This window comes from Mixophyes fleayi, chromosome 1 (assembly GCF_038048845.1).
Source record: "Mixophyes fleayi isolate aMixFle1 chromosome 1, aMixFle1.hap1, whole genome shotgun sequence".
NCBI classification, from domain to species: Eukaryota; Metazoa; Chordata; class Amphibia; order Anura; family Limnodynastidae; genus Mixophyes; species Mixophyes fleayi.
This window is the reverse complement of record NC_134402.1, coordinates 109,113,618-109,139,819: the sequence shown is the minus strand read 5'-3', so window position 1 is coordinate 109,139,819 and position 26,202 is coordinate 109,113,618. Positions and strand designations below refer to the sequence as shown.

General features: G+C 36.6%; 1 protein-coding gene and 1 long non-coding RNA gene across 2 annotated transcripts; one reads left to right on the top strand and one right to left on the bottom strand.

The window, feature by feature from the left end:
• Positions 1 to 7,659: 7,659 nt before the first annotated feature.
• On the bottom strand, positions 7,660 to 8,992 carry LOC142141142 (uncharacterized). The gene is made up of 2 exons (XR_012688621.1): positions 8,797 to 8,992; positions 7,660 to 7,988 (listed from the first exon to the last, which is right to left on the bottom strand). It is a non-coding gene; the product is annotated as an uncharacterized LOC142141142 (long non-coding RNA).
• Positions 8,965 to 25,671, top strand: USP38 (ubiquitin specific peptidase 38). The gene is made up of 11 exons (XM_075199289.1): positions 8,965 to 9,054; positions 9,927 to 10,631; positions 11,793 to 11,928; positions 13,655 to 13,784; positions 15,233 to 15,334; positions 16,266 to 16,424; positions 18,807 to 19,000; positions 20,145 to 20,238; positions 20,338 to 20,444; positions 22,436 to 23,753; positions 24,714 to 25,671. The coding sequence occupies exons 2-11, from the start codon at positions 9,950 to 9,952 to the stop codon at positions 24,873 to 24,875; spliced, it is 3,084 nt and encodes a 1,027-aa protein (XP_075055390.1). The 5' UTR covers positions 8,965 to 9,054; positions 9,927 to 9,949; the 3' UTR covers positions 24,876 to 25,671.
• The last annotated feature ends 531 nt before the right edge of the window (positions 25,672 to 26,202 follow it).

Here is a 26,202-nt window from a genome sequence, read left to right as displayed (position 1 = left end):
TGACCCTTGGAGCGCTAGAGGCTAAAATTACAATATTACGTAAACCAGTTAAGGATCCAAATTCTCCTACAACAGCTGATGGCCAATTTCTCATTGAGCAATAATACCGTGCTTTTAAAGTTGTTTTCATTATTTTTAGCTACATCATATCTTACCTGAACTGATCCATAATGATCAAGCGGGTTTGTCAATATATGGGTAACACCCACTGAACAATTGATCTAGTATATAACATACAAGGATAAGAGCCCCACATCCTCGCTCATCCATAGAGCAGGAGAAAGCATTTGACAGAATTCTATGGCGATTATGTTTGCTGCTCTGGATAGATTTGTAATAAAAGGTGATCTTCTTGATGGATTTAAGGTCCTGTATCCAAACCTTACCAGGAATCTCGATAATGGTACAGCATCAAATATTCACATTAGCAATGGTACTAGACAAGAATATCCATTAATCCCTCTTATGTTCACCTTAACAATAAAAACCTTGGCAGATTTAATAAGGACAAATAGAAATGTCCAGGGGGGGGGAAGAGGTAAGAGGCAAGCTATATAAACTTTCTTTCGTCTCTTCTGAATCTCTTTAAAATGGTCAATTCCCATTATCGGGGTATAAAGTTAGTTTTCGCCAAGATTGTAGCTTTGCCTATACATATCACAGAAGCATATATATTACATTTGACAAGAAATATGATTTTTAATTGGCAAATAACAAATATCTGGGGATAGATATTACAAGTAATTGTAAGACTTAATATAAGGAGGATTTCCACTTTTTGTTTGCTAGCATAAAGTCACATGTGGGAACAGCGCATCATTATGATAGCTATTAAGATGAATGTTTTCTCACATTGTTATACTTTTTCCAAATTTTCCCAGTTGCTGTTCCTGGTGAAATTATAAAACAACTACAAAAGGTATATATCCCATTTATCAGGATGAGAAAACCACCCGGATTAAAGTTTTCCACCCTCCTTAGAAGTTCTAATAGTGGTGATAGAGGCTTGCCATATAGTAAGAAATAATATTACGCCACCCACCTTAAAATTCTATTCTTTTTTCGCCATTTAGAACTCTAAATCACCGAGACAGATGACTGGCATTCTGGTTTAGGGCACTCTATGGTTTAATATTTTATTAAAAGTTTCATTCTTCATTTATTAAAATTAAAAGCATATTGTGTTGGTCCACCTGGGGACCTCAAACACCTATGAAATATTAAAACAGTGTCAATGCGAAGTAAGTGTTAAGGTCCAAATAAAATAATTTAAAAAAACAAATAGAAAAAATATCCAATCTCATCCTAAATGCAGTAATTTAAGTTGGATATTCTATTAAATAACATGGTATATGTGTAATTCACTCAGTTTATACATTGTTACCAGTTATTTCCTGCTTGTAATCCATCAATCTGCTCTAGAATCCACTTCACTTAGATTTTCTGGTGACCTTGTTGTGTATTTCTGTCAGATAAAAAAAAAATGTTTTCTCTCCTACCAAGCCAGACAGAATGTTGTGCATACTCAAAGTTTACATTTAAATTAAATATATTATAACTATGATAATGCTCTGTAGATTATCATAAATAGTGTCACTGCATAACCTACCCACATGTACCCTTATTTCTAGCAAACCACTATAACTAACACTGTGAAAACATTTTTAAAATCTGATTATTTCCACTCTTGTTCTTGAATTCACTAACATATTCTCATTTATATTTATACATCTAAATAAACCAATAGAGTAACAGGGATCCCACTCTCCCATCGTGCTGCATGTATTCTTTCCTTGCTAGTCTTAATGTTGTTACAACTATTCATATTTTGAAAAGTGTTTTCATTCGTATTGAATTCACTAGTCAATACAGATTTTTATCTGCATTTGCCTGCCTATATGAACGGACTATCAGGGATTATGCTCACACATTGGGGCTGATGCAAAGTGAATACTACATCTGTTGGCATAGTGTAGCTTGCATGAAATCGCTCTGCACATGCTCAGAAAGTAGGGGTGCGTAAATTCTGCCACTTACGCCAACCTGCACTAGGAGAGGTGGAACAGGTGTGTTCTAACGTAGGTTTAGTACAGTAAGAGTGTGTTCATGCAAGCAATTGTGAACAGATGTAGACGCATATACACCTGAAAAAGTCATAGTATTTGCTGGTGGTCAGGGGAAGATGATGATGATGGCTTGTGACTGGCTATTTGCGATTGCACCACTGACACTAATCCTGGTTTGTTCATCTCTCAGGCATATTTTATGATTTTGTGTGCATGCTTATGCAAAAAAAAAAAATTTTGCATACGTAATGAGGTGTCTAACGTGTTTGTTGCACATAAAATAAATGGATGAAAACATGGGCACAAAGGGGACGTAAGTGTCTGTGACGTGTGCTTGGCATAAAACCGAGCATATATGCTACTGGTGCCGACCTACATGGAACTTAAGATGTGATCAGCTTAACATATGATTTAGTTTTAAGTCCAGCTTTTCTTAATGTAAATTAGGCCCATTTTGCAGCCAACTCAGGCCCATTGTGCGCCGTTTGTCCCTTACTCACGCACTTTTCCCTTTACTTGCTTTTTCAAAGCAAAAATAGCTGGTAACTGTAACTATACAACAATACAATCAAATGCTGAGTTACAATTACAAAGGAAACATGTAATTTAGTAGAGAATCCCACTTAAATCACTTCATTTAAATGAAATTGGATATTTTACTATTTGCATTCAACATATAGTTGTGTGAGAGTATTTATTAATATAAGAATAGTGATTAGATGACCCACAGGTAAATGTGAGTATCATGTTATCTGAGTTTTGTGATCTATGAAGAGATGCTGAGTAATTAGCAATAGAGCTGTCTGACTAATATAGTTGATAGAAAGCTTCATATTTTATATAATATGAGAGGGTCTAGAAATCGAATATTGGAATCTGATATTTACACATGATATTAAACAAACAAGGACTTTTCAATCTGACAGGTTTACTTATTAGTAGAAAATCAAATTAACTTTTCATTAATGTTATTATCATGAGTCCTTCATATTATAATTATTACATATGTACAAAAAAGAAACATACTACTATTGTTTTTAAATTAGTTTATCTGCCCCTTAACAATTATTTCAATATGAAACTTATTAATAGTTCAGTTATTATTACAAAGTGATTTTAATAAATAATGTAATTTTTAATTGAATAATAAACCCTAAAGTGATCTAAATCAGAATACCTGTCCTCTGTATAAATGCTACTTGTTTATTCTGGGAAGCACCACCCATAAAACAAATTGTCTTTTATTGGGAGTAAGGTTTAATATAATATTTTTGTACTCTGCGGAATGTTATATTTTGATGTATAACTTTGGTTGGTTATAGATACGAATATTAAGTAAACTGATCGCTTTGGATTTACACAAAAATGGAAGTTTCTAAACCAATTTATAAGTTCACCACATGTGCTTGAAGGGGAGGGGTAATCTACAGTCATGACCACAATTTTTGAGAATGACACAAATATTATTTTTCCCAAAGTCTGCTGCCTCAGCATCCTGAGACCATTCATGTGTGGGGTTGCTTCTCAGCCAAGGGAGTGGGCTCACTCACAATTTTGCCTAAGAACAGAGCCATGAATAAAGAATGGTACCAAAACATCCAAGAGCAACTTCTCCCAACCATCCAAGAACAGTTTGGTGATGAACAATGCCTTTTCCAGCATGATGAAGGGGATCAAAACATCTAAATTTTGGGTCCATGACCAGGAAACTCCCCAGACCTTAATCCCATTGAGAACTTGTGGTCAATCCTCAAGAGGCGAGTGGACAAACAAAAACCCACAAATTCTGACAAACACCAAGCATTTATTAGGCAAGAATGGGTGGCCATCAGTCAGTATGTGGCCGAGAGAGAAGTTGATTGACAGCATGCCAAGGTGAATTGCAGAGGTCTTCAAAAAGGGTCAACTCTGCAAATATTGACTCTTTGCATAAACTTAATGTAATTGTCAATAAAAGCAATTGACACTTCTAAAATGCTTGTAATTTTACTTCAGTATACCATAGGAACATCTGACAAAAAGGTATAAAAACACTGAAGCAGCAAACTTTGTGAAAACCAATACTTGTGTCATTCTCAAAACTTTTGCCCATGACTGTAAATTTGAGTGGTGGGATTTAGTTAGCTCAAGATAATCCGAGAATAAGAAATGGAAAAAGGAAAGCTACAGGGCCATAAATTGCTGAAAGTGACAGCAAGAAATTGAAAGGTCAACTTAAACTAAAGGTGAAACCCAGAAAAAAAATTATTTACAATTCTGTGCTAGGACCTTAATGCACATCAACAAGCATTAGGCATATATGACAATCTTGCTCCCCTCTATTCACAGAACTTGTTTTCCGTGTAGCAGAGGATTTAAGATGCCAGCATGCAGATGTTGATTTGTATGCTATTACCCAGAATTCATTATCACCATTTCATCATCACCATTTATTTATATAGTGCCACCAATTCTGCAGCACTGTACAGAGAATATTTGTCATTTACTCCAGTCCAGTGGATCCCAAACTTTTTCAGTTGAAGGCACCTGTAGAGTTTCTATAGTTTTTCAAGGCAACCCTAAGCCAAAATATTTACCATGTAGTCCCCCTGCTTGCTTACCACTGGCCCCGGCTGAGGCACCCCTGTGAGATCGCTGAGGCACCCCAGGGAGCCTAGGCGCAGTTTGGAAACCACTGCTCCAGTCCCTGCCCCACTGAAGCTTACAGTCTAAATTCCCTAACACACACACATACACTAGGGTCAATTTGTCAGCAGCCAATTAACCTATCATTAAGTTTTTGGAATGTGGGAGGAAACCGGAGCACCTGGAGGAATCCTACGCAAACACGGGGAGAACATACAAACTCCACACAGATAAGGCCATGGTTGGGAATCAAACTCATGATCCCAATGCTGTAAGGCAGAAGTGCTAACCACTAAGCCACCATGTCGCCATAGAACTCTCTATGTCTGGTGTATGTGGATTTGGTTACAGGATTTGACACTTATTGATGTATGCTGTATAGTGGATGTTTTAGGTTATGTCTTAATTTTATGGCTATTTGTTGACAAACCTTAATATATAGATTTTAATGTCAATTAACATTTTAAGTTAAAAAATATTTCAGACAGTGGCCTGCTGATATACTGAGGGCGTATATTTTCCTTAATGGGTACTTAATGTGGCATTATTAACCACAATGGGTCTGGTGACTCCTCAGTCATTGTCTCCCATACATGTACTAAGCTATCTCATCCCTATCCTTAATCCCACTCGAACCATAGTCAAGAAGGGCAATGGGAGTATATATAACAGTTATCATGACAAGAGCACAGAAGGGTGATCAATGTAAGGCAGAAAAGAGGAGGAATGAGTCTAGGGATACCCAAATCACAGTAAACAATAATACAGATATAACTTACATCCCTTTTTATGATCTTGATTCTTAAGATTTGCAGAAGTATCTTATTTTGAGACTTTATTTCCCAAGATTTATTAAGACAAAGTTCATAGGATAATGTTCCTTAATGCAGAACTGATTTTGTTAATGAAAATATCCGCTGTAATGAAATATATATTTAATAACAGCTTCAAATTACATCTACATAATAGCACTTTGATGCCTCACACTATTCCGGAATAATAATTCACTATTGCTTTCTGATACGAACAGTCATTGTTATTGGAATTTGTTACGCCACATACAATTCTGGGTGACACACCGTAGGTAATTATCTTGAGGGGGTGCCATCATTGCCCTGCTATCAAGGAGAGAAGTGGTTTCATGGGTTATCTATACAGTAATAACCAGAAATTCCTTTTAAAATTCAGCATCCTGCAATCCTGATGTAACTTAAACCATTATAAACCATCTGCATGTAAAATATTTACTTTAAATAAATTAAAGGGAAAATATACAAGGACTACAATTGTAATAAACATTACTTTTTTTAAACTTTTCAATATATACAAATTTAACTTTATATAGAATACATTTTTGTAAATAAAAATGCCAAGGTAGTTTTGCATCATTACAAGGACAATCTCTCTCACACACATATACAAAAAAAAGAAAAAAAAGAACAGTTCTGCTTTCTTTAATAGGTAGAGAATTTGGAACAAATTTGCATAAAGTGCTTTAAAAAAAAAACAAAAGAGATAGGTAACATGAAACTATTTTGTAGCAATATCAGAGACAGGGTTATAGCACTAGAAGAAAAAGCTTTTTTTGATCAGATGTACTTGAAACATAGTTTGCTACTACCATCTGACTATTACTAATAAATCTTAATTTGTGACCTATTTATTATTGCATGTAAAACCAGTGTATTTATATATAAATTACAAATTCTAAATCAAGTATTGTGAACATTAACAAGATAACCAATAAATATATAATAATCAATGCTCTCAGCTATAAAGTTTAAGATTTTATATTTAACCATATTTACTAATGAAATAAGATTATAGGCATGTATTTCACACTCCCTAATGTTCTGTAAGATGAATGCAAAATGGAAGTTTCTTATGCATGGACCCTTCTTGTAATTAAACGTGGTGCTAGACGCATTTATTTGCTTCAAATGAGGATCTACATTCCATTCAGTTACAGTAGAAATTGTTTTTTAAAAACATTTTTTCATTGTAACAGCTGTGAACATGTAATGATTGTGAGGCTAACAAAAATATAGGCATTCATTAAAACAATCCTACTGTGGCACATGATTCTCATAATATATCAGCAAATTATTTTTTATGTTAATATTTCAAGATGCTTTAAAGGACAGAAGAGGAAAGAGTGAAGATCTCTTCCACACGGGTCATGGGAGGGAGGTATAGGTTAAATCTAGACTACTCTTCCAGGTCTGGTGGCTTGGGAACATGTCAACAGGTGTCTTTTGTGGCCAGAACCACAAAGAACTCGTCCTGTTCCATGCTGTGAATCATTAACATCAAAGCCTTCATCTTAAATCTTTGGACATCCATCTGCAGGTGCCAAAGTTCGAGAGGTTCAGGATCGGTCTGAATGAATGTAGGGTTTTTGAACCAGAAACAGGATGGAAAAACCCCCTACCTCTTAGATGGTCTGGAACTGGTACAACCACCCCTGAAGAAAACAGGGAGTCGGTGGCCTCACACAAAGGAAAAAGCTTTGTCCAACTTGCAGAAAGCCCTGGGCATACCTGAGAAGGTCTATCATGTATCCCCGATACCCCTCACCCAGGCACCCGTGGTACCTCCAATCCCCCCACTCCGAGTAGTGCTATGAAACTGCAGTTGCAGACTCCAGAGACTACCGAGGCAGCTCCGGAGAAAAAATAAAAGAAGAAACTAAATAAAGGAAAACAGGCTCCAAAGCAAACGTAATAATAAAAAAACATGCCCTGCCATGTAAGGCACTTAATCTAAACTGAAGACCTAACTGTAGAGGGAGAGGAGTATCGGTGAAGTTCGAAGATATCTAAAAGTGCCCTTAGCAATGTTCCCTACACTATACCCAAAAGTTTCCCAGTATCTTCCAATGGATGCCTTTGAAATACCAAAATATAAAGTTATGTATGAATGAGAAGGCTGAAGTATAACACCTAAAAGTGCCTTAAAAAACTGGATGTATTGTTTCTGAAGATTAAAAATGGGGTTTTATTTTTGTGAGACAAATTTTTTTATGTATTGTTTGACAAAAAGAATTATACTCATAGCTTACATGGGTCTAGTATTTAAAAAAACAACAAAAAAAACAAAACACATTTATTGCAATAATGGTCTCTGTATTATTATCTCATTTGATGTTAAGGCTCTTCTCCTCCTTCACAAAAAGAGTGCCTTTTTTTTTTCACTTTGAAGAAAGAGAGGGGTCAGGATTGCTGGCAGGAGGGACATGTGAGGGAAACACTGATGGCCACCAGCAACATAAGAGACCGAGGATTGTGGCAGGGGGGCCTGAGAGGGAAACAAAAAGTGAGCATGAGTTCTAGGAAATGTCAGAAAAAAACTGGTGAGTTTCAGGGTATTGGCAGTCGAGGGGGGGGGGGGGGGGCTGTGTGGGAAAAAGGCTTCTCCCTTGCATGCCCCCATCTGCCCGCATGCATTACTCCCACATGCCCCCTCTGCCAACATATTTTACTCACACATGCCCTCTGCCCAGATGCATTACCCACACATGCCCTCTCTGCCAAGCAGTTTTACTCTCACATGCCCCTCTGCCCACATGTTTTACTCACACATGCCCCAGCTGCCCACATACATTATTTACACATGCCCATACTTACCTACTTTCTTCAGCTCTCTTCCGGGAGCCAGCCAGTGGAGGGGGGCGTGAGGGGGCGGGGCGGCCAAAATCGCGTCATTTCGGCCCCGCCCCCTGTGACGTCATGACGCAAATTGCGTCATTTGACAGCGGGGGGCGGGGCTAAACGCCGCGATTCACCGGGAATCGCGGCGTTTGGGATCTAATTCTGCCCACTTCACTAGGAAGTGGGCACTTCCTAGTGAAGTGGGCAGAATTCGGGAGATTGCCACACTCGCCCGGGAGTCCGGGAGACTCTCGCAAAATGCGGGAGTCTCCCGGACATTCCGGGAGAGTTGGCAAGTATGCACATGCCCCCTGTGCCAAGCAGATATACTCGCACATATTCCCTCTGCCCCCATATTTTACTCACATGCCCCCTGTGCCAAGCAGATATACTCGCACATATTCCCTCTTCCCATATGCTCTGCTTTACTCACACACATTACTCTTTCTTCCTACCTTTTTCTCCACCAGTGACTTCCAGGTACACAAGAACAGGACAATTTGCAGCAGCCTCTTCCACTGTGCACCATGTGACTGCTGCAGTCACATGACCTGGATGTATCACAGTGACGTCTTACTGTGTACCATGTGACTGCTGCACCCACATGACCTGGTGATGTCACAGTGACGTCGGCAGAGACCTTAGCTGAAGGGGATCTAGCCACCACGAATACCGGCTGTATGCTTTGCTTAATCAACAACAACAACAAAAAGGTTTTTCTATTTAAATTATACTTAACAGATGTATATGATAAATTATCTTTGGCGACCGTGTTGTAGATGATGCTGGTATATTTCACGAGTCAAAGCTTCATGATCACAGTTATATTATGTGACTGGGACTCCTGTTCGCTTCATGTTATATTGTACATGTATCTAGGTGCCTCATCCCACTTAATATAGCGGAGCAAATCTTGTTTATCGTCACAGATAATCTGTCTTTTTAAATCGTGTAATCTAAGTTTTCCCTCTAAAAGCACTACTTGTACTAAGGTATGACCATTAAATGACTGCTTGTACTAAGGTATGACCATTAAATGACTACTTGTACTAAGGTGTAACCATTAAATGTTACGTGAATTTCTTTTATAAACTGAAAGTAAGCTTAGTTACTTTCTTATTTTTAAATTTAAAGTCAGAGCTGCAGTGAGCAAAGTCGTAAATAATTTAAAAAACAATGGAAAACTTAGACTAAATTATATTAACCTCAATGTCTACAGTTTTTAAATAATGTATGATTCTAAACTTAATGATGTACTAATATGTGTTTGCACCAGCAATGTGCAGCTTTGTTTTGTCTTTTTTCCTACTGACTTCTTGATACATGAAATGGTTTGTCAACCTGCTTAATTGTGAAATATTTTTTGTGGTATTTGACATTTATACACAAGTAGTATATGGCATTGTGACAATATAACGCGCCAATATTATTGATGTCAGTAATTGATTAGTTTGAAGTTTTGGAAAAGTGATGCTTTCTTTTGCAACCATTGTTATATGAGTTACCTTTTTATTTTGATTTCAGTTCTGTGAGTATGTTATGCTTTTAATAGTGTTTTCCTAAATTCTTATTTTTTTTTGTTTAGTTGCGAGCCTTGCTTAAGTCAAAATGGACAAGATTTTGGAAGGCTTAGTGACTTCTTCGCATCCATTAAATTTGAAAAAGGTTATTGTTAAAAAAGTTGTTGAATCTGCAGAAAATTCCATCAATGAGGAGCAGTGCAAAGCAATGTTCAGCCTGACTACTCGATTAATTTTAGAAGGAGAGGACCACTTCCAAAAGCAAGTCGGGCACCAAGTTTTGGAAGCATATGCAAGATATCATCGTAGTGAATATGAAAACTATTTCAATAGAAACTTTGTTCTGACCCTCTTGCAGGAAGGCTACAGATCTTTAGACCGGAAAGATGTAGCAATTGTTGACTATATTCACAGTGGACTCAAGTTGATTATGAGTTGTCCTTCTGTTCTGGATATATTCACTGTGCTGCAAGTGGAAGTTTTGAGACTAGTATGTGAAAGACCAGAGCCCTTATTATGTGCTAGGTTGAGTGAGCTACTAAGCGACTTTGTACAATGCGTACCAAAAGGTAAAATGTCCATAGCATTTTGCCAGCAGCTTGTTAGGACAATTGGACATTTCCAGTGTATTTCGACACTGGAAAAGGAGCTACGGGAATATGTTTCTCAAGTTACCAAAGTTAGTAGCTTGCTACAAAATACCTGGAAGGCTGAGCCATGCACTTTACTTCCATCATTACAAGAGGTCTTTGCAATTATTTCTTCCACAGGTAAGTGTGTTATTGCACAAAATAAATAAGCTATTTATTACATGATAACTTTTTTTTTTTTAATGTTTGCTGTCATTTAGTTTATAATTCATGTGCAGTGACCATGCATGTTGCACAATAGATAATCGCTCTCTCTGCTTTTGTGGTACAGTCTGCAGATTCAAAGAAATACTTAGGGTAGGCTTACCAAACCTTCTAAAAGGGAAAAGTGGAGTTGTTGCCCATAGCAGCCAATGTCTTATTCTCTGCTCTGTAATAAGCAGTGTATAAGGCAGAACGGGGCAGCCGGGTAATGTGTTCTCCTCTGCACGGTGTAGAAAGGTCATTGCATACCTGGAGGAGGTGGGAGTACAGTGTGCTTTAACTCCTTCTTCTGTGCTGTCCCTTTGAAGGCTGAAGGACTGCACATGTAGCCCTCCTCCAGGTAAGCCAGGTTGCACATCGCTGTTCTAGAATGTACTAGATAAATGATAGCTAGAATTTGATTGGTATGCTATGGAAAGCACCTCCACTTTTCCTTTTGAAACTGTTTGCAAAATCTACCCCTTAGAGCAATATTATTCAACATGCTTCTAAGCCCTAGTAATAGGTCCTTGTATCCCACAATCATGTTTTATATACACAAATACATTTGCAGTTCACGCAATGTGAACATATCTGCTTTTATCGGAGGTCGCTGTGTACATGTGGCATTAACCCTGGACCAGAATTGGTAACATGTATAGCTTGTGCTTGTCATTGGAATCCTGTTGCCAAGTTTAGAATGGCTGTCAGTCATGTGATCTCCTACACAAATGTTGGTCATGTGCAGAAGAAGGGGAGTAAGGTAGTTTAAATCTCTTAAATTACATATAATAGTTGATAACATTTATGTTTCACAATCTGAGCAGCCAGTCTTCTTCATGACCCTGTGAGCAGCTAGTGTTATGCCACAGTATGGTATCGGCTAATCTTTGGAGAGACCATTTGCAATGAATATTGTTCACCTAATAATACTGTTTTTCCAGAACCTTGTCTGACATAATAGAACTCAGTCAATTTGATCAATATTCTATTTTTCATGCCTGAGATTTTCATTCACTGTTTAAGCTCTTATCATAGAAAAGTCACAATATACCCATATATGCCTAAGAGACAGATAACTGAATTTTTGTATTTCAGATGCTTCATTTGAACCATCTGTCGCCCTGGCGAGCCTTGTGCAGCACATTCCCCTACAGATGATTACTGTTCTCATCAGAAGTTTGACCACTGATCCTAATGTGAAAGATGCAAGCATGACACAGGCTCTCTGCAGGTACAGCATAACTAAAGAAAAGACTGTGAGGAGTAGAATTCACTGAATACTCCCATGCGCATATATATTAAACAATAGGATATGTAGATATGAATTATGTTTTGTATTGGTTGAGTATGAATCATACAAAACTTGCATGACACTCTGATGCCTTGTAATATCAACAGAACTTTGTCTTCAGACCTTGATATTTTAAATTGTTTCTTTAAACATGAAAGAAAATGGTTGTCCAGTAAAACTATTTGCATTGAAAGGAATATGCATTAAAAGAATGAATGAATTAAGACATATATGATTCTTAGAATAGCAGAGGGTGTAGGTGTAACCAGCAGATTAAACCAAAGACTACTTCCTGATGCAATCATCTACCACAGTGCATATTTTCGTCGATTGTAAGCTCTCTTGAACGGTGCCTTCTTCTCTTACAGTATCATGATTTTTTTTTGCGCCACACTGTAGAATATGTTGACAGTGTATAACTGTTTTGTAGCTACTTAATACTAGTTAAACGTGTACTATAGAACTATCTCAGCACTTCAAAGGGGAATGTTTTATTGTATTTTATTTTTAGTTAAAATAAGTGAACATTCCCTGTACAAAATTTTTACGTGTGTGTGTATATATATATATATATATATATATATATATATAATTTTATAATACAATGGGCTGTGAAAATGTTTATGGTAATTGAAGACAACTAAGCTCCAAAATGTAATTTTCGCAAATGAAGCATAAATGTAATATACATTGTTTAGTGCTATCATGATTGTTTATTGAATTTCTGTTAAAACAAGTTTTATTATTTTCTCCCCCTCCATCACTGTCTAAAGTGATGCTAATGTATGGCAAAAAGCTTAAATCATAACTCATGACACTAATAGTGTTTGAATTTAACTGCAGTTCTGAAATTCAACAGCTGTGGTTTCTGAAATGTGTACAGTATAAAACACTACCTTGCTAAGCAATGGCTACTTGCTGTAAAGGATAGACCATACAAAATGGTAGATCGATTTGGTTAAGTATATGGCCTAGTATTTCTGTGATATAATTTATGTAATTGATACAGAAGCTCTAAATGAGAATATATATAAATACCTTTTTTCTTGATCTTTTCACTTCTCTGAGACATAATTATAAATAAAATACCATGTTCCCCCCCTTTATACCGCCACCTTTTTTCACTTATTCATAGTCTGTGTATCTCTGATATATAAACTGGGTGGAGTGTACCTTGTAAGTGCCCTCAAAATAGTAATTTGACATTTGAGTAATGATGACAGTTTGTCATCTACAACACAAGTTAGCTGAGAAACGTCATATTGATTACATCGATCTACAACTATTAGTATTTGGTACCCAACTTGAACTGCCTGGGCAGTGCTGATCTGTTGACAGCAGTGGTTGGTGATTTTTCCCTCATTGAATGGAAAGCATGAATGTTTGTATTAAAGTATTACTTAAATTATTTGCATTGTTTCCAGTGAATGTTACTTTTTCAGTGACCACACTTGTTCCTGGTTTGAAAATAACTTTGTTTAGCTACATGAAAACTAATAGGCTGTTGGCAAAGTACTGTACCTAAATCTCTGAGTGACAGTCATGTTTACTTAACCAGCATGGCTCATTAGTACATTTATCATTCAACATAACCTCTAATTACGGTTATTGAATCTCTTGTGGCTAGAGAAGCTCAATGTTTAGAACATATTGTCCCATCTTTCAGGATGATTGACTGGCTTTCCTGGCCTCTAGCACAGCATGTGGAGACATGGGTGATTGCCCTGCTGAAAGGACTGGCTGCAGTCCAGAAATTTACTATTCTCATTGATGTCACATTGCTCAAAATTGAATTGGTATGTAAAATATTACTTTTACTGTATAATTTCAGCTGAGAAACAGTTTAATATTGTTATATACAACTTGTTGGTTGGGAGACGGTCATTCAGTGGTAAACGTCTTTTTTTTCTGGGGTCTTAGAACAATAGCACAGACACTTGGGGTTCCAGAACATAGTTAGACTGACACTTGGGGTTAGATTTACTAAGCTGCGGGTTTGAAAAAGTGGGGATGTTGCCTATAGCAACCAATCAGATTCTAGCTGTCATTTTGTAGAAGGTACTAAATAGATGAAAGCTAGAATCTGATTGGTTGCTATAGGCAACATCCCCACTTTTTCAAACCCGCAGCTTAGTAAATCTAGCCCTTGGTCTTTCAGCTGGAAAAAAAATGCTTAAAGGAAAACTAAACACAAACATGTAAAGTTAAATGCACTGTTCAAATTACCTTAACTTATTTTTACTGCAACATTGTTAAAAAATAATGTGTACATCTTTGATTGTCATGCTATTCTGTCCAGTCCTTTGCAAAAGTATTTGGTATACATCTGAAATACGGCCTTGGTGCATATGTACTGTTATCTGTCAAGATATGTGTCAGTTTTGCAGTGTGGAAAGAAAGCAGCGACTGTGTATATTATGGCTTTTACTGGGTGCAAAAGTGCGGGCAATATTTGGCTCGGGTAGGATAATTGGTATGCAACCTATGACAAAGCTAACTTCTAGCTCTTTGAGTTTAATTGTAAGGGGAAATTCTGGTATATGAAATATGTAGAAAAGGAAGTTGGCATTGTAAACTTATTCCACCTCTCATTTGCTGTTTAGCAAATTAGCAGTTTGTTTTAGACTTTGAAGTTGTAGTATTAGTTTTGTGCTGATGCTACTGGTTACAATGACAGCTCTAGCACAATGGCACCCATGTCAGAGGTCTTTAAAGGTTTGCTGACTGGCCTTTGTTCTGAAACTGTGTAGTATATTGTGCAAATCTGATGATATGGCACTCTCCATATTTTAGTATGTTTTTAAAAACCCATTCTGGTTATACTTGTTATATAGTCTTTAAGAATGATATTTGCATAGACATTTATTTAAAAATATTTTCATTTTATTTACTAAATAAATAAAACCCATTTTGTGTGCCCGTACAGTTCTGAACTGCTCTGTATGAGCCTGCGCCACTATTTGATAACCTGTTAGGTTTGTTTACATGGGTGCATTTGCCACCTTGGGGCAAAGTCCTCTTAAACTGGAGGCAATAAGGAAGTCGTAGGGACTTTGTTCGTTTTGCACCTTAATGTTCACATCTTAACAAGATTTTATTTTGTGGTGTTCTGTTCATCTGGAATGTAAATAGCCTGTAAATGGTTAAACATGGGTAGGATGTACATCATATGCAATGTATATCATTTTATTCTATTTGTAATAATAATTATAGTTATTATTTTTACAAATTTTGTCTTGTTCAGGTGTTCAATAGACTCTGGTTTCCGCTGGTAAGGCCTGGGGCTTTGGCTGTACTCTCACACATGTTGCTTAGCTTTCAACATTCTCCAGAAGCTTTCCACATGGTAAGCCCTTTGCTTAACACGTGTTCCTAATATTATTTTAGTAGGTAAATTTCACATATTATGATGCACATTTGGCAATTTTAATTAGATAGGCTGAAGTGCCTGTTTCTATTCTCTTCATCTAACACGCACCAATGGGTAAATTTGTCAAGTTGCGGGTTTGAAAAAGTGGAGATGTTGCCTATAGCAACCAATCATGTTCTAGCTGTCATTTATTTAGTACATTCTACAAAATAACTGCTTCAATCTGATTGATTGCTAAAGGCAACATCTCCACTTTTTCAAACCTGCAACTTGATAAATTTACCCCCAAGTCTGTCTTTGTATATAAAGAATATAAACTAATTGATTTAGTACCAGCAGTGAGTGGGACTTCACTGTTCTCGCTTTTCAAGATCTTAAATGTGCCCATTCTTTCCTAGTGCTTTGGAGACAGAGTATCAATGACATTTTGATGTCTAGTTACTAAATTTTCAGGTGCGAGAGATACTGGTTACAGATAAAGTGTTTATAATTTGCTCATGCATTTTGGCCTTTACATGATGCTACACTAGGCAGTATCTGTGTAAGTCACTGACTAATAATGGTGAGGTGTTGTGAAAGAATTCATCTGAAGTTCTAGTTGCCTCCTTAGATTACATGGCCATATTTACTAGATTTCAATTGTTAACTACCAACAAAACTTTACTAAAAAATACAAAACAAATCACCACTATTGGACATTTAAAATACAATTGGAAGACTGTTATATTTAAATTATTTTGGGACAATAATTCAAGGTCCTGAGTGGAACAGTATTTGTTTTCTACTTGTTTTTCAAATATAGGTAAATCTATACTTGCAAATACAATATTTTCTTTAGTACAGGTTTAATTTTTATTCATTACTCACTGTGTTTTTCTTTTTGGTTGTCTTTTTTTGTCTCCATTAGATTGTGCCCCATGTTGTTAACCTGGTTCATTCTTTTAAAAGCGATGGTCTCCCATCCAGTACAACTTTCCTCATCCAGTTTTCGGAACTGATGCACTGTATGATATATCATTATTCTGGATTTCCAGACCTTTACGAGCCTATTTTGGAAGCTCTTAAGGTAAAATGTCTTCTTATATGCAGTTGCCTACAGAACATAATATACTCTGTTTTGTATTTGTTAAATGAGCAGTACAATTCCATCATTTTTTTTTTTTTGCAATCTTTGCCAAAAAGTTTGAGCACTCAAATTTAAGTGTTTAGTACAGAAGAGTTTTCAGTTATGTGTCTGTGCATTTTATTTACATATAACATAAAATTGTTGCATGCGTCTCTTCTCAGGCAGGTAGCCAATGCGCCTAAAAAAATAAATGACTACCGGTGCTTATTTTTTGGGAGTTATTTCTATTAATGTAAGTGGATGCATATCTTCCCTGGCTCCTTAAAAGATCTGTTCTGTTCTAGGTCTACCTGAATGGTTCATGAATCCTCCTTTGTTTTGTCCATCTTTACACTGCATGTTGTGGTTTTCTGGTTCTTCTGATCTGACCACACTCCCTATGACACCAGCACACGCACGCAATGATGATGCACAATAGAATTGAGGCCCTCTGACTTCAACCTGATAAACTCTAGTGGGGTAAAATAAAAAATGTCCTCATTACAAAATAGTTGGGTGCAATCCATTTGCAATAGCATCCATGAGCTCCTTCTGTAGTGGCGGTTCTCCATTAACCCAGAGTCCATTTGATGCGTTAGACTGCAAGTTTTCCAAATCAGCACAGGTGTGTTTTATATATTTCGACACATAAGCGGTGTCCTTCGGAAACCTACTGGTACTATTTAAAACAGACTGAAATGATGTAAAAGTCACTCTACTGACATTAAACAGAAACCATTCTTTTGACATGTCATTGCATGAAGGGTCACTTCCGACAACAGAGTTGGAGGTTTCCTTGCCGACTAACTGACCTTGAACACAAGTCAAAGAGGAATTCTCAGGGTGAACACATTTTGATGTGCTGGTAACGTGTCTGGCATATAAATAATAATAATATAATAATACCTCAAAATTACAAGTTATGCATCATTCAAACACAATGTAGGGGGTGCTTTCTCGAATATCACAAACGACAACCAAATATTCCTAGTTGGAGACTCTCGGAGACCACATTAACAGTTAAAATTTCTAAACCTAGTTTCTTTTAAAATATTTATAAAGTTCCAATCAAAATAGCCTAGCAAAATATTAAACTATAGTTTTGTGAATCAAGATAAAAAGTAGCTTAGATAGTGTTTTGGTTTTTTTAAATAATAAAATGCTGAAAGTTCCCCTCTTCTTGTTTAGAAATATATTCTTTAGATATGCTATTCATCTCTAGTTTTTGTAACATTATCTGAAAATATCAGTTATAATTAATGAGATCATTAGGCATCAATGCATATTTCAAATTGCATCTTTCCCTGTGTTAGAGATATTGCATTTGCGCTTATTTTGCTATTATTTACACTGTAAATTTTTGTATTACATCATATTTCACTCATGTGCTGGTCATGGTATGTGACGTGAATCATGAAAAAGAAAGATCCATTATCCCAGTCAGATCAAATCCCTGCTAAGTTTACACCGTCTGAACCACAGCCAGACTTCAGATATAAGTGAATTGATATTATAATCTCTCCGTTTATCTGCTATTTGGTTTTGTCTAAATAGCGGGTTTTGACTGTTACAACTAAAACGTATATCATTCATATCTTCTTATCTTCACAATCCAGATTCATTTTAAGACACACATATTGGCCACAATTGGTCATAAATTATTTCTGATGTATTGATCTCCATGAGTACATTAAGTATAGCGCTATATTTACATGTTTTATTTATTAGGAACACTAATTAGATAGATTGGAACATTAGGTAGAGATAGCTATAGAGACACATACGTCTTTTGACTAAACAGCTGAGGGACACATGAAGATTAGAAAACAAAATTGTCTATACATCAGAGTTGGTATTAGAACCACCAGCGTTGGGATTATGGCAGCTGAAGATAGAGGGCTTCATTTAGAGTTATGGAAGGAAGGTGCAATTTTGCATCTTGGGAAAAGCAAATGTGCAGACACAGTTATGAATTGCAGTGTAAAAATAAGCTGCTAAATATGTGTGATAACATTCAGAAACAGCCAATTTTTTCACTGCATGCCAAAAAAAATTTAATTCACACCACTTACAACAGGGTTTGTTCTGGTGCAAATTTGGTGGTTTTGCTCCAACTGTAAATTAAACCCATAGTTTTGTAGGCCTTCAAAAAAGGATAGTTTGCTAACCCAATACATTTTTGTTTGAAGTCTATTCAAAGTTAGTACAATTTTTTTTTTCATTCTTTTAGGAGAGTTTAGTAAGGGCAATTCCAAGACTTGTGTGAAGCCATTGGTAAATGAAAATGCATAGATTTAGATTTCAAAATTTTCATTTTAAAACTTTTTTTTTTTTTTTTTGTAGGACCTGCCCAAACCCCCTGAAGAAAAAGTGAAACTCATATTAAACCAAAGTGCCTGGACATCTCAATCCAATGCTTTGGCATCATGTTTGCCCAGGTTATCAGGGAAGTCAGAAACTGGAAAAACTGGGCTAATTAACCTAGGGAATACATGTTACATGAATAGTGTCTTACAAGCGCTATTTATGGCCACAGAGTAAGTTCAAGATCTGAGCTCGTATGTACAAATCTGTTCATTGAGTAACTGTCTCACTTACTTTGCAAGTTCTTGCAAGTTCATCCTTAGAATGTGATCTACCAATTCATAAAACATTTTTTGTGTATTTTTGTTTTTTCTCTCTCTAGTTCTGTTTTTTCTTTCTGTGATTTCCAACTGTTGGCTCAACTCTTTCATTGTTTATACCAACAAGGTTATTTATTTATTTTTTAAAAAGATGTACTCATACGTTGTTAGCATTGTTATTGTAGAGCATAGACTAGGAGGTATATCTACTAAACTGCAGGTTTGAAAAAGTGGAGATGTTGCCTATAGCACCCAATCCGATTTTAGCTGTTGTTTATTTAGTACATTCTACAAAATAACTAGAATCTGATTGGTTGCTATAGGCAACATCTCCACTTTTTCAAACCCGCAGTTTAGTAAATATACCCCTAGGTCTCTGTCTATGCTTTAGTGATAGAGAATATCAGCATTTTACTTGTAATGTTGAAATTATTTAATCCTTTGAAATACTTCTAAAAAGGTCCCCAAAATTAATTTTACTTTACCCAATTTCAAAATGATTGCAGCAGGAAGGGGTCCTGTTTTGTCAAGTCTTATATTAATGCTACAATTATAGATATCTAATGTGGGAGCATTTTAACTTTACAATAGCGCAAGCCCTTATCCATTTAGTAGATTTCCTGGGACAAATGCCCTGGTGGAAAGTGGAATTTATTTTTTTAAACAGAGAATAGAACTTGTATACTATGTTATATAATATAATTTCATTTACTAATGTAATTGAAAAACACTTTTAATTATTTAATTTATGCTCCACATTGTTTTTATGATTTTAATGAAAAACTATATCTTTCTTTAGGTACAGACCACTGTTCCCTTTTGTCTATACAAAGTAGCTTACTTTAAGATCTCTCCAAATAGTGCAGTGAACACAGTGTTACCTGAATTTTCTTGCTATACACTTTTTGACTTGAATGCTTAAATTCTAATCTGTCGCCTTATAATAGCAAATGTTATATTTAACGGACCCCAGAAACCAAGTGCCGTGTCATTAGCTGCCATTATATAGTTGTCAGTAGCACAAACAAGCACATATGACAGACAGATCTGTTTTCAGTTTTAGGAGACAAGTATTATCACTGACTTTAAATGGGTGCCACTCATTGATGAAGAAACTCCAACACCTTTTTGCTTTCTTGGCTCACACTCAGGTACCCTTCTCAATAACATAAATAATTAAGGCACATATTTACATGTCGTATAAAACAAGGTATGGTAATACTTTCTCCTAAAATGTTTTTTCTATACAGCGGGAAGCATATGCGCCTCAAAATTTCTTTGAGGCTTCTAGACCACCTTGGTTCACACCACGATCTCAGCAAGACTGCTCTGAGTACCTTCGATTTCTTTTGGACAGGTATGCTGAAATTGCATAATTTTCTATAAATATTTGCTTTATTCAGTTGGTAAATATGGTGCCCTGAAAAGTGATTTAATCTATATATTGAAGCAAACTTGGACTGTCTGTCTACATTCTCCTCCCCCTAACATCACCCATAATCGATCACCATACACACCTCACATTCAGACATCCCTCCCAAATACACATTCTTCTGAAGCTCCTACCTTACTACAGGTTATACATACAAACTGCCCATGAAAAGGGAGAGAACACTAGTAAAATTCTAGAGCTCTGTAAGGCTTGCAGAAACTTTTCCCTCTGGCTCCTTAAATTGTGCTCTTTCCTCTGCCTTGACCCTCTTTGTACTTCAGAACTGACTGAGCTCCACCTTCCATCCTCCTCTCCTGAAATGTAATGCCTTTCACGGAGTAGGCAAAACCAAACCCCCATTCAGACTTTCATATGCCTGAACAAGATATTACAGCATTATTTACAAACTCAACGGGTTCATAATTTGCAGTGGTTCTATATAAGCTTTGTGGTTTTGGTCTGTTTGTGTGTACAGAAGGACAACAGGCAGGCTTAGCATGTGTATTATTTTGAGTCTGAATAAGTTTATGTACCTGGAGACTTTGGGGCTGATGCTGAGTTGAACATACACCCGTTTGCATATCGTAAATTACATGATTTTGCTCCGAGTATGCCCACATAAAAAATCTTGCAAGTACCTACTCCTATGCAGCGTTGCACACATCCACACCTGTATCTCAAGTGACGGGATAAGAAAGGGGTGTTCTAACGTAAGCCAAATACAGTAAGTTCATGTTCAGGAAATTGCTTGCCAATGCAGATCTGAACTCTGATGTAGATTCGCCTTTTACAGAGTTATTTGCACTATGCTGGTGCAGATACATGCTGAAGACGATGTTCGCCAACACTAGTTAACCACTTTTGACTGATTGCGATTTCACCTCTGAAGCTGCTGGGTGCTTTCTTTGTTGGTTCAGCATATATTATAGGATTGTATGTGGGTATTTAAAAAAAATATATATATTTTTGTTACTTTCATGTGTACGTAGTAGGAAGGTTAAATCTCTTGTATTATATGAAGCTTAATAGCAAATGCTCTTTTCCCTATGGAAACAAATGTTGACAAAGTTTTGCTACTTGTACACACTACTTGTATTGCAACATATTATTTAAATATAATTGTGCTTAGTACAGGGCAGAAATATGCTAGTTTTATTTTATATTTCAGTATACGGCCATGCGAAAAAACATACCTGCTATTTGTCCAGCTCTCTGTCCACTACCCAACCATGCCCCCAAGATGCTATATCTAGGCTCCCATAATTCTTCCCCACTTTATCTAATCCATGCCCACAAGATATTGTGATCGCATTCACAATTGAATACGTTTTGAAAGGGAAGGCTGGGGGGTTGATGAAGGGTTAATGGGTAACATACAGAAATTATAACTCTGCCTTGTGTTTGCACAGTTCCCAATTACTTAAAGTAATATGTAACACTTTCTCTTGGGTCATGAGAAATGTAAACATTATAGAATCCAATGGATTTGGTGCTGCTTCTTGTTAAGTTCCCATGTAATAAATTGTATCGTACTAGATTGCCTTTATCATGTGATAGTAGGTAAGCAGAAATTCTGATATTTTGGTTAAAACTGTCTTGTTATTGAGAAAAACAAGTAATTATTTAGAATATTGGCAACATGATAAATACACTTAAACAATGAATTCTATAAAATTGGAGGAAGCAGAAGGAGGTGTAAACTGTCCTTTCATTAAGAGATAAATTAACTCCATGTTAAAAATGATGCCACCATGTTTATCTTCATTTTATAACCAAAAAATCATGATAAACCTGAGTTAACATTTAATATACATCCACTTTTATATTCCCCTCCCCATTTTCTTTTCTGTTGCTGAGATCTCTAGTCCACCACACTAAATGAATTATTGGTAAAAGATTGCATTTGCTTTTGTTAGATTGCATGAAGAAGAGAAGACTATCAAGGCTTTATCTCCAAAAAGTCCTGATGCTATGATTACTGATGGGACCGTGCAGCCTTCCTCATCTTCAGGTGCAGATGTCATTTACCATGAACAGAGCACAGGATGGGGTCATGAAGAAAAAACCTTAATAGAAAACATGTTTGGAGGAAAGCTCCAGACTAATATTTGTTGTCTGAACTGCAAAAGCACCTCACAGAAGATGGAAGCATTCACAGATCTTTCTCTAGCTTTTTGTCCTTCAGCTGATAAACCTGTGCAGAGCATGATCTGTTCTGCCAAGGAAAAAGATGATGATTGTATAGAGATAGATGTAGCACCTCCTAATGAAGGTCTGAGTGTAATTATGCCTTCAGTACAAGAGGATAACACTGCTGTCCAAGAGATCCAGTCCAACAGTAACTGCGCTTTGGACAAACCTGTATGTGATAATGCAATAGAGTCTGGTAATGACTCGTTCAGAAATCATGGGCGAGAGAGAACTCTTTCTGTTACAGACTTGTTAAGTTATTTCTTAGCACCAGAGATCCTTGATGGAGAAAATCGGTATCATTGTGAAAAGTGTGCTTCCCTGCAGAACGCTGAAAAGACTATGCAAATAATGGAAGAGCCAGAATACCTCATTTTAACTTTATTAAGGTTTTCATATGATCCAAAATGTCACGTGAGGCGTAAAATTCTGGATAATGTGTCCATTCCCCTGGTCTTGGAGCTACCAGTAGAAAGAACTACCTCTGTGGCTTCTCCAGGAGATTGGACTCCAGATACTGATGGACCTGATGTCCGTGAAAACCTTGCTAAAAAACTGAAACCATCTGGTATTGAAGATCTTAGCTGTACACAACTTGTACCCTATGTTTTAAGCTCTATTGTGGTACATTCTGGCACCTCTTCAGAAAGTGGGCATTATTATTCATATGCCAGAAACGTTACCAGCACATCAAAATGTGTTCACCCTGAGAACTCCTCTTTGACTTGTGTTCAAGGTCAGTTAGTCAACAAGGAAACCTCCAACTCTGTTGTCGGAAGTGACCCTTCGTGCAATGACATGTCAAAAGAATGGTTTCTGTTTAATGACAGTAGAGTGACTTTTACATCATTTCAGTCTGTTTTAAATATTACCAGTAGATTTCCGAAGGACACCGCTTATGTGCTGATATATAAAAAACACACCTGTGGGGATCTGGAAAACTTGCAGTCTAACGCATCAAATGGACTCTGGGTTAATGGAGAACCGCCACTACAGAAGGAGCTCATGGATGCTATTACAAAAGACAATAAACTCTATTTACAGGTAAGACTCATGATTTTTACTTTCTGACAGTCCACATACTTTTTACCTTTGATGCTACCCATGAAGTATAACATACAATGCTGTAAACACCTTTATACATTCGATGGTATACCCACAGTAACAGTGTAATAGGTCTTGATGTTTAAGTATATAATATATCGCATTTGTTGAACTCAGTTATGTGTTTTAGCTGATAATTAGTACCTCAGTGATTGTTTGTTATTGAGAGGTTTGAAGTACGTTGCAGTACTTAAACATCAAGACCTATTACACTGTTACTGTGGGTATACCATCTTATATTACACACTATATGCTTGCATCTTTCAGGTTACGTGTTCACATATTAGACATATGAGCTCAACATCTCAGCATTTTCAAGCATTTGATTGGTATTGAGGTACCCGTTATTCTAACCCGTCCTATTTGCGCCTTATCCCATTTCCACTTATATCCAATTTTGACCTTTGTGAAATTTATTAGGTACTTCCCACGGGATTTAGGCTGCATTCCCCACCCTATCCCCTACCTATAGGAGCGCACAAGAAACGTGACACTTTGCTTGCACCTTTATACATTCATATGCATGTGTAGCAGTTGTCAAACTGCACATATCACAATTAGGAATGCCAAAATATTGCATGGCTCCTTCTTTACTTGGGAAAAAGCAAACAAATGTTGCCATCTGCCTCATTTGTCCAGAAAAGGGAGCTCTGCCTATTCTCCAAGTACTGCTATGACACTTGCTGGAGTCCCCAACCATTAGACAGGGATTCCAGAACTTATGACTGGTATGCTGTTTAATTGGGGCACAGTGTGCAGTTGGCATAGCTTCTTTACTACCTGAATCTGACTAGAGTAAAATGCTGAGACAGTGGTTTTGTATCTATAACTATGCTTACATGCTTGGTAATTAGATATATTACAGATTGTTCATGAGGATTCCCTTTGTATTTTACCCAGGAGCAAGAACTCAATGCACGTGCACGGGCTCTGCAAGCAGCTTCTGCTTCCTGCTCTTTTCGACCGAATGGTTTTGATGACAACGACCCTCCAGGAAGCTGCGGTCCCAGTGGAGGTGGTGGAGATGGAGGTTTCAGCACCATTGGCAGACTTGTTTTTTGAATAAGGCGAAATAAATTATACATATACATTTTGTCTTATTTAAAAGACTGTCAAATATGCACTGACAAAAACCACACTGGCCGATATGACTGTGTTGCCCAGTCTCTGACTGTGACATATCACATTTTGCTGAAAATATCCATGTAACCAATGGGCAGCTTCTCATATAGATTTACAAGAATAATGTACATTTAAATGGATATGCATTAACGTGTTTTTCTCCTAATTCTTAGTATTGACTAAGAAAAGAAAAGCTGTTATTTGTTTTAGATATTTTTTTTCCCCACACCCAAATACAAATTTGGCCAGAGATTAATATAGTATTACTTGGAACACATTTTGTTTTGTGTTACATTTTACTGAAATATTGAAGCTTTATGGTGCACCATATGCCGAAAGCAATAATTGACTGCATTTTGTTCCAGTTCAGGGTATTTTTCTTCACTTAAAATATCATATAAGCATTACAGAACTGGTGTATATAAATCTGTAAAATCATTTTTAAGAACATTGCCAGAACATTGCCTGAACTTCTACAGTTTTCTTTGTTTTTTTAATCCAGAAAAATGCTAACTTTATAGTATTTCTAAATTGTCTTCAGAATTTTTTTTAAATTCTACTTCAGGGAGTATATCTGCTGTGTAAATGAGGGGCAGTTATGTATGTGCCTTGCAGTACTGTAAATCAAAAATGAGATCCCTTTGGATTGTTGAGTGTGATATGTATTCTACATTGTCAATATTAAGAAATGCAGCTTAAAGTAAATATTGCTGGAGTAAAACAGTGGTTCCATAAATGGTGCTGATGGTCTATTTAATATTATTTTGTTTAGGTCTTTTAGCAGCGAGGACTGTCTTGCTGTTTTACTGGTTGCAGGAAAAATGTGCCCTGTTTATGATCAAGTTTTATTTAATTTGTTTATGTAAATATAGTGAAAAATTATCTTTTTTTTTTTTTTTTTTTTTCTTTGTCTGCCAACTCCGTAATTCTCATTTTTCTGCGTGATTACATTTTTTTTTAGCTGCTGCCTTACGGCTTCCAGTGCAAAGGTCACCTCCTTATCACCCTCCACTGGACCTGGGCTGTCATTAGCAATGACTCCCAATACAGTAGTCTGGAGCCAATTCGGATGATTCCTAGTTTCAACCTATTCAGACATCGTGTCAGGAGCATCTAAGTTTATGTTAGTACACATGGCTATCCACCTCTGCTGCTTCATCTGCCCTATGTCATAGAGTTTAAAGTCCCCAGCTAGAATAGCTATCCAGGCTTGGGAATTGAACCCCCTTGATGGGGGACAGGTGCTTGATGGTTTACTTTTGTTCTT

Coding starts and splice junctions, on each gene's coding strand:
- USP38 (XM_075199289.1), top strand. CDS start 9,950: ATGGACAAGATTTTGGAAGGCTTAGTGACTTCTTCGCATCCATTAAAT. Junction 10,632..11,792: donor TGCAATTATTTCTTCCACAG/GTAAGTGTGTTA, acceptor TTTGTATTTCAG/ATGCTTCATTTGAACCATCT. Junction 16,425..18,806: donor CTATTTTGGAAGCTCTTAAG/GTAAAATGTCTT, acceptor TTTTTTTTGTAG/GACCTGCCCAAACCCCCTGA.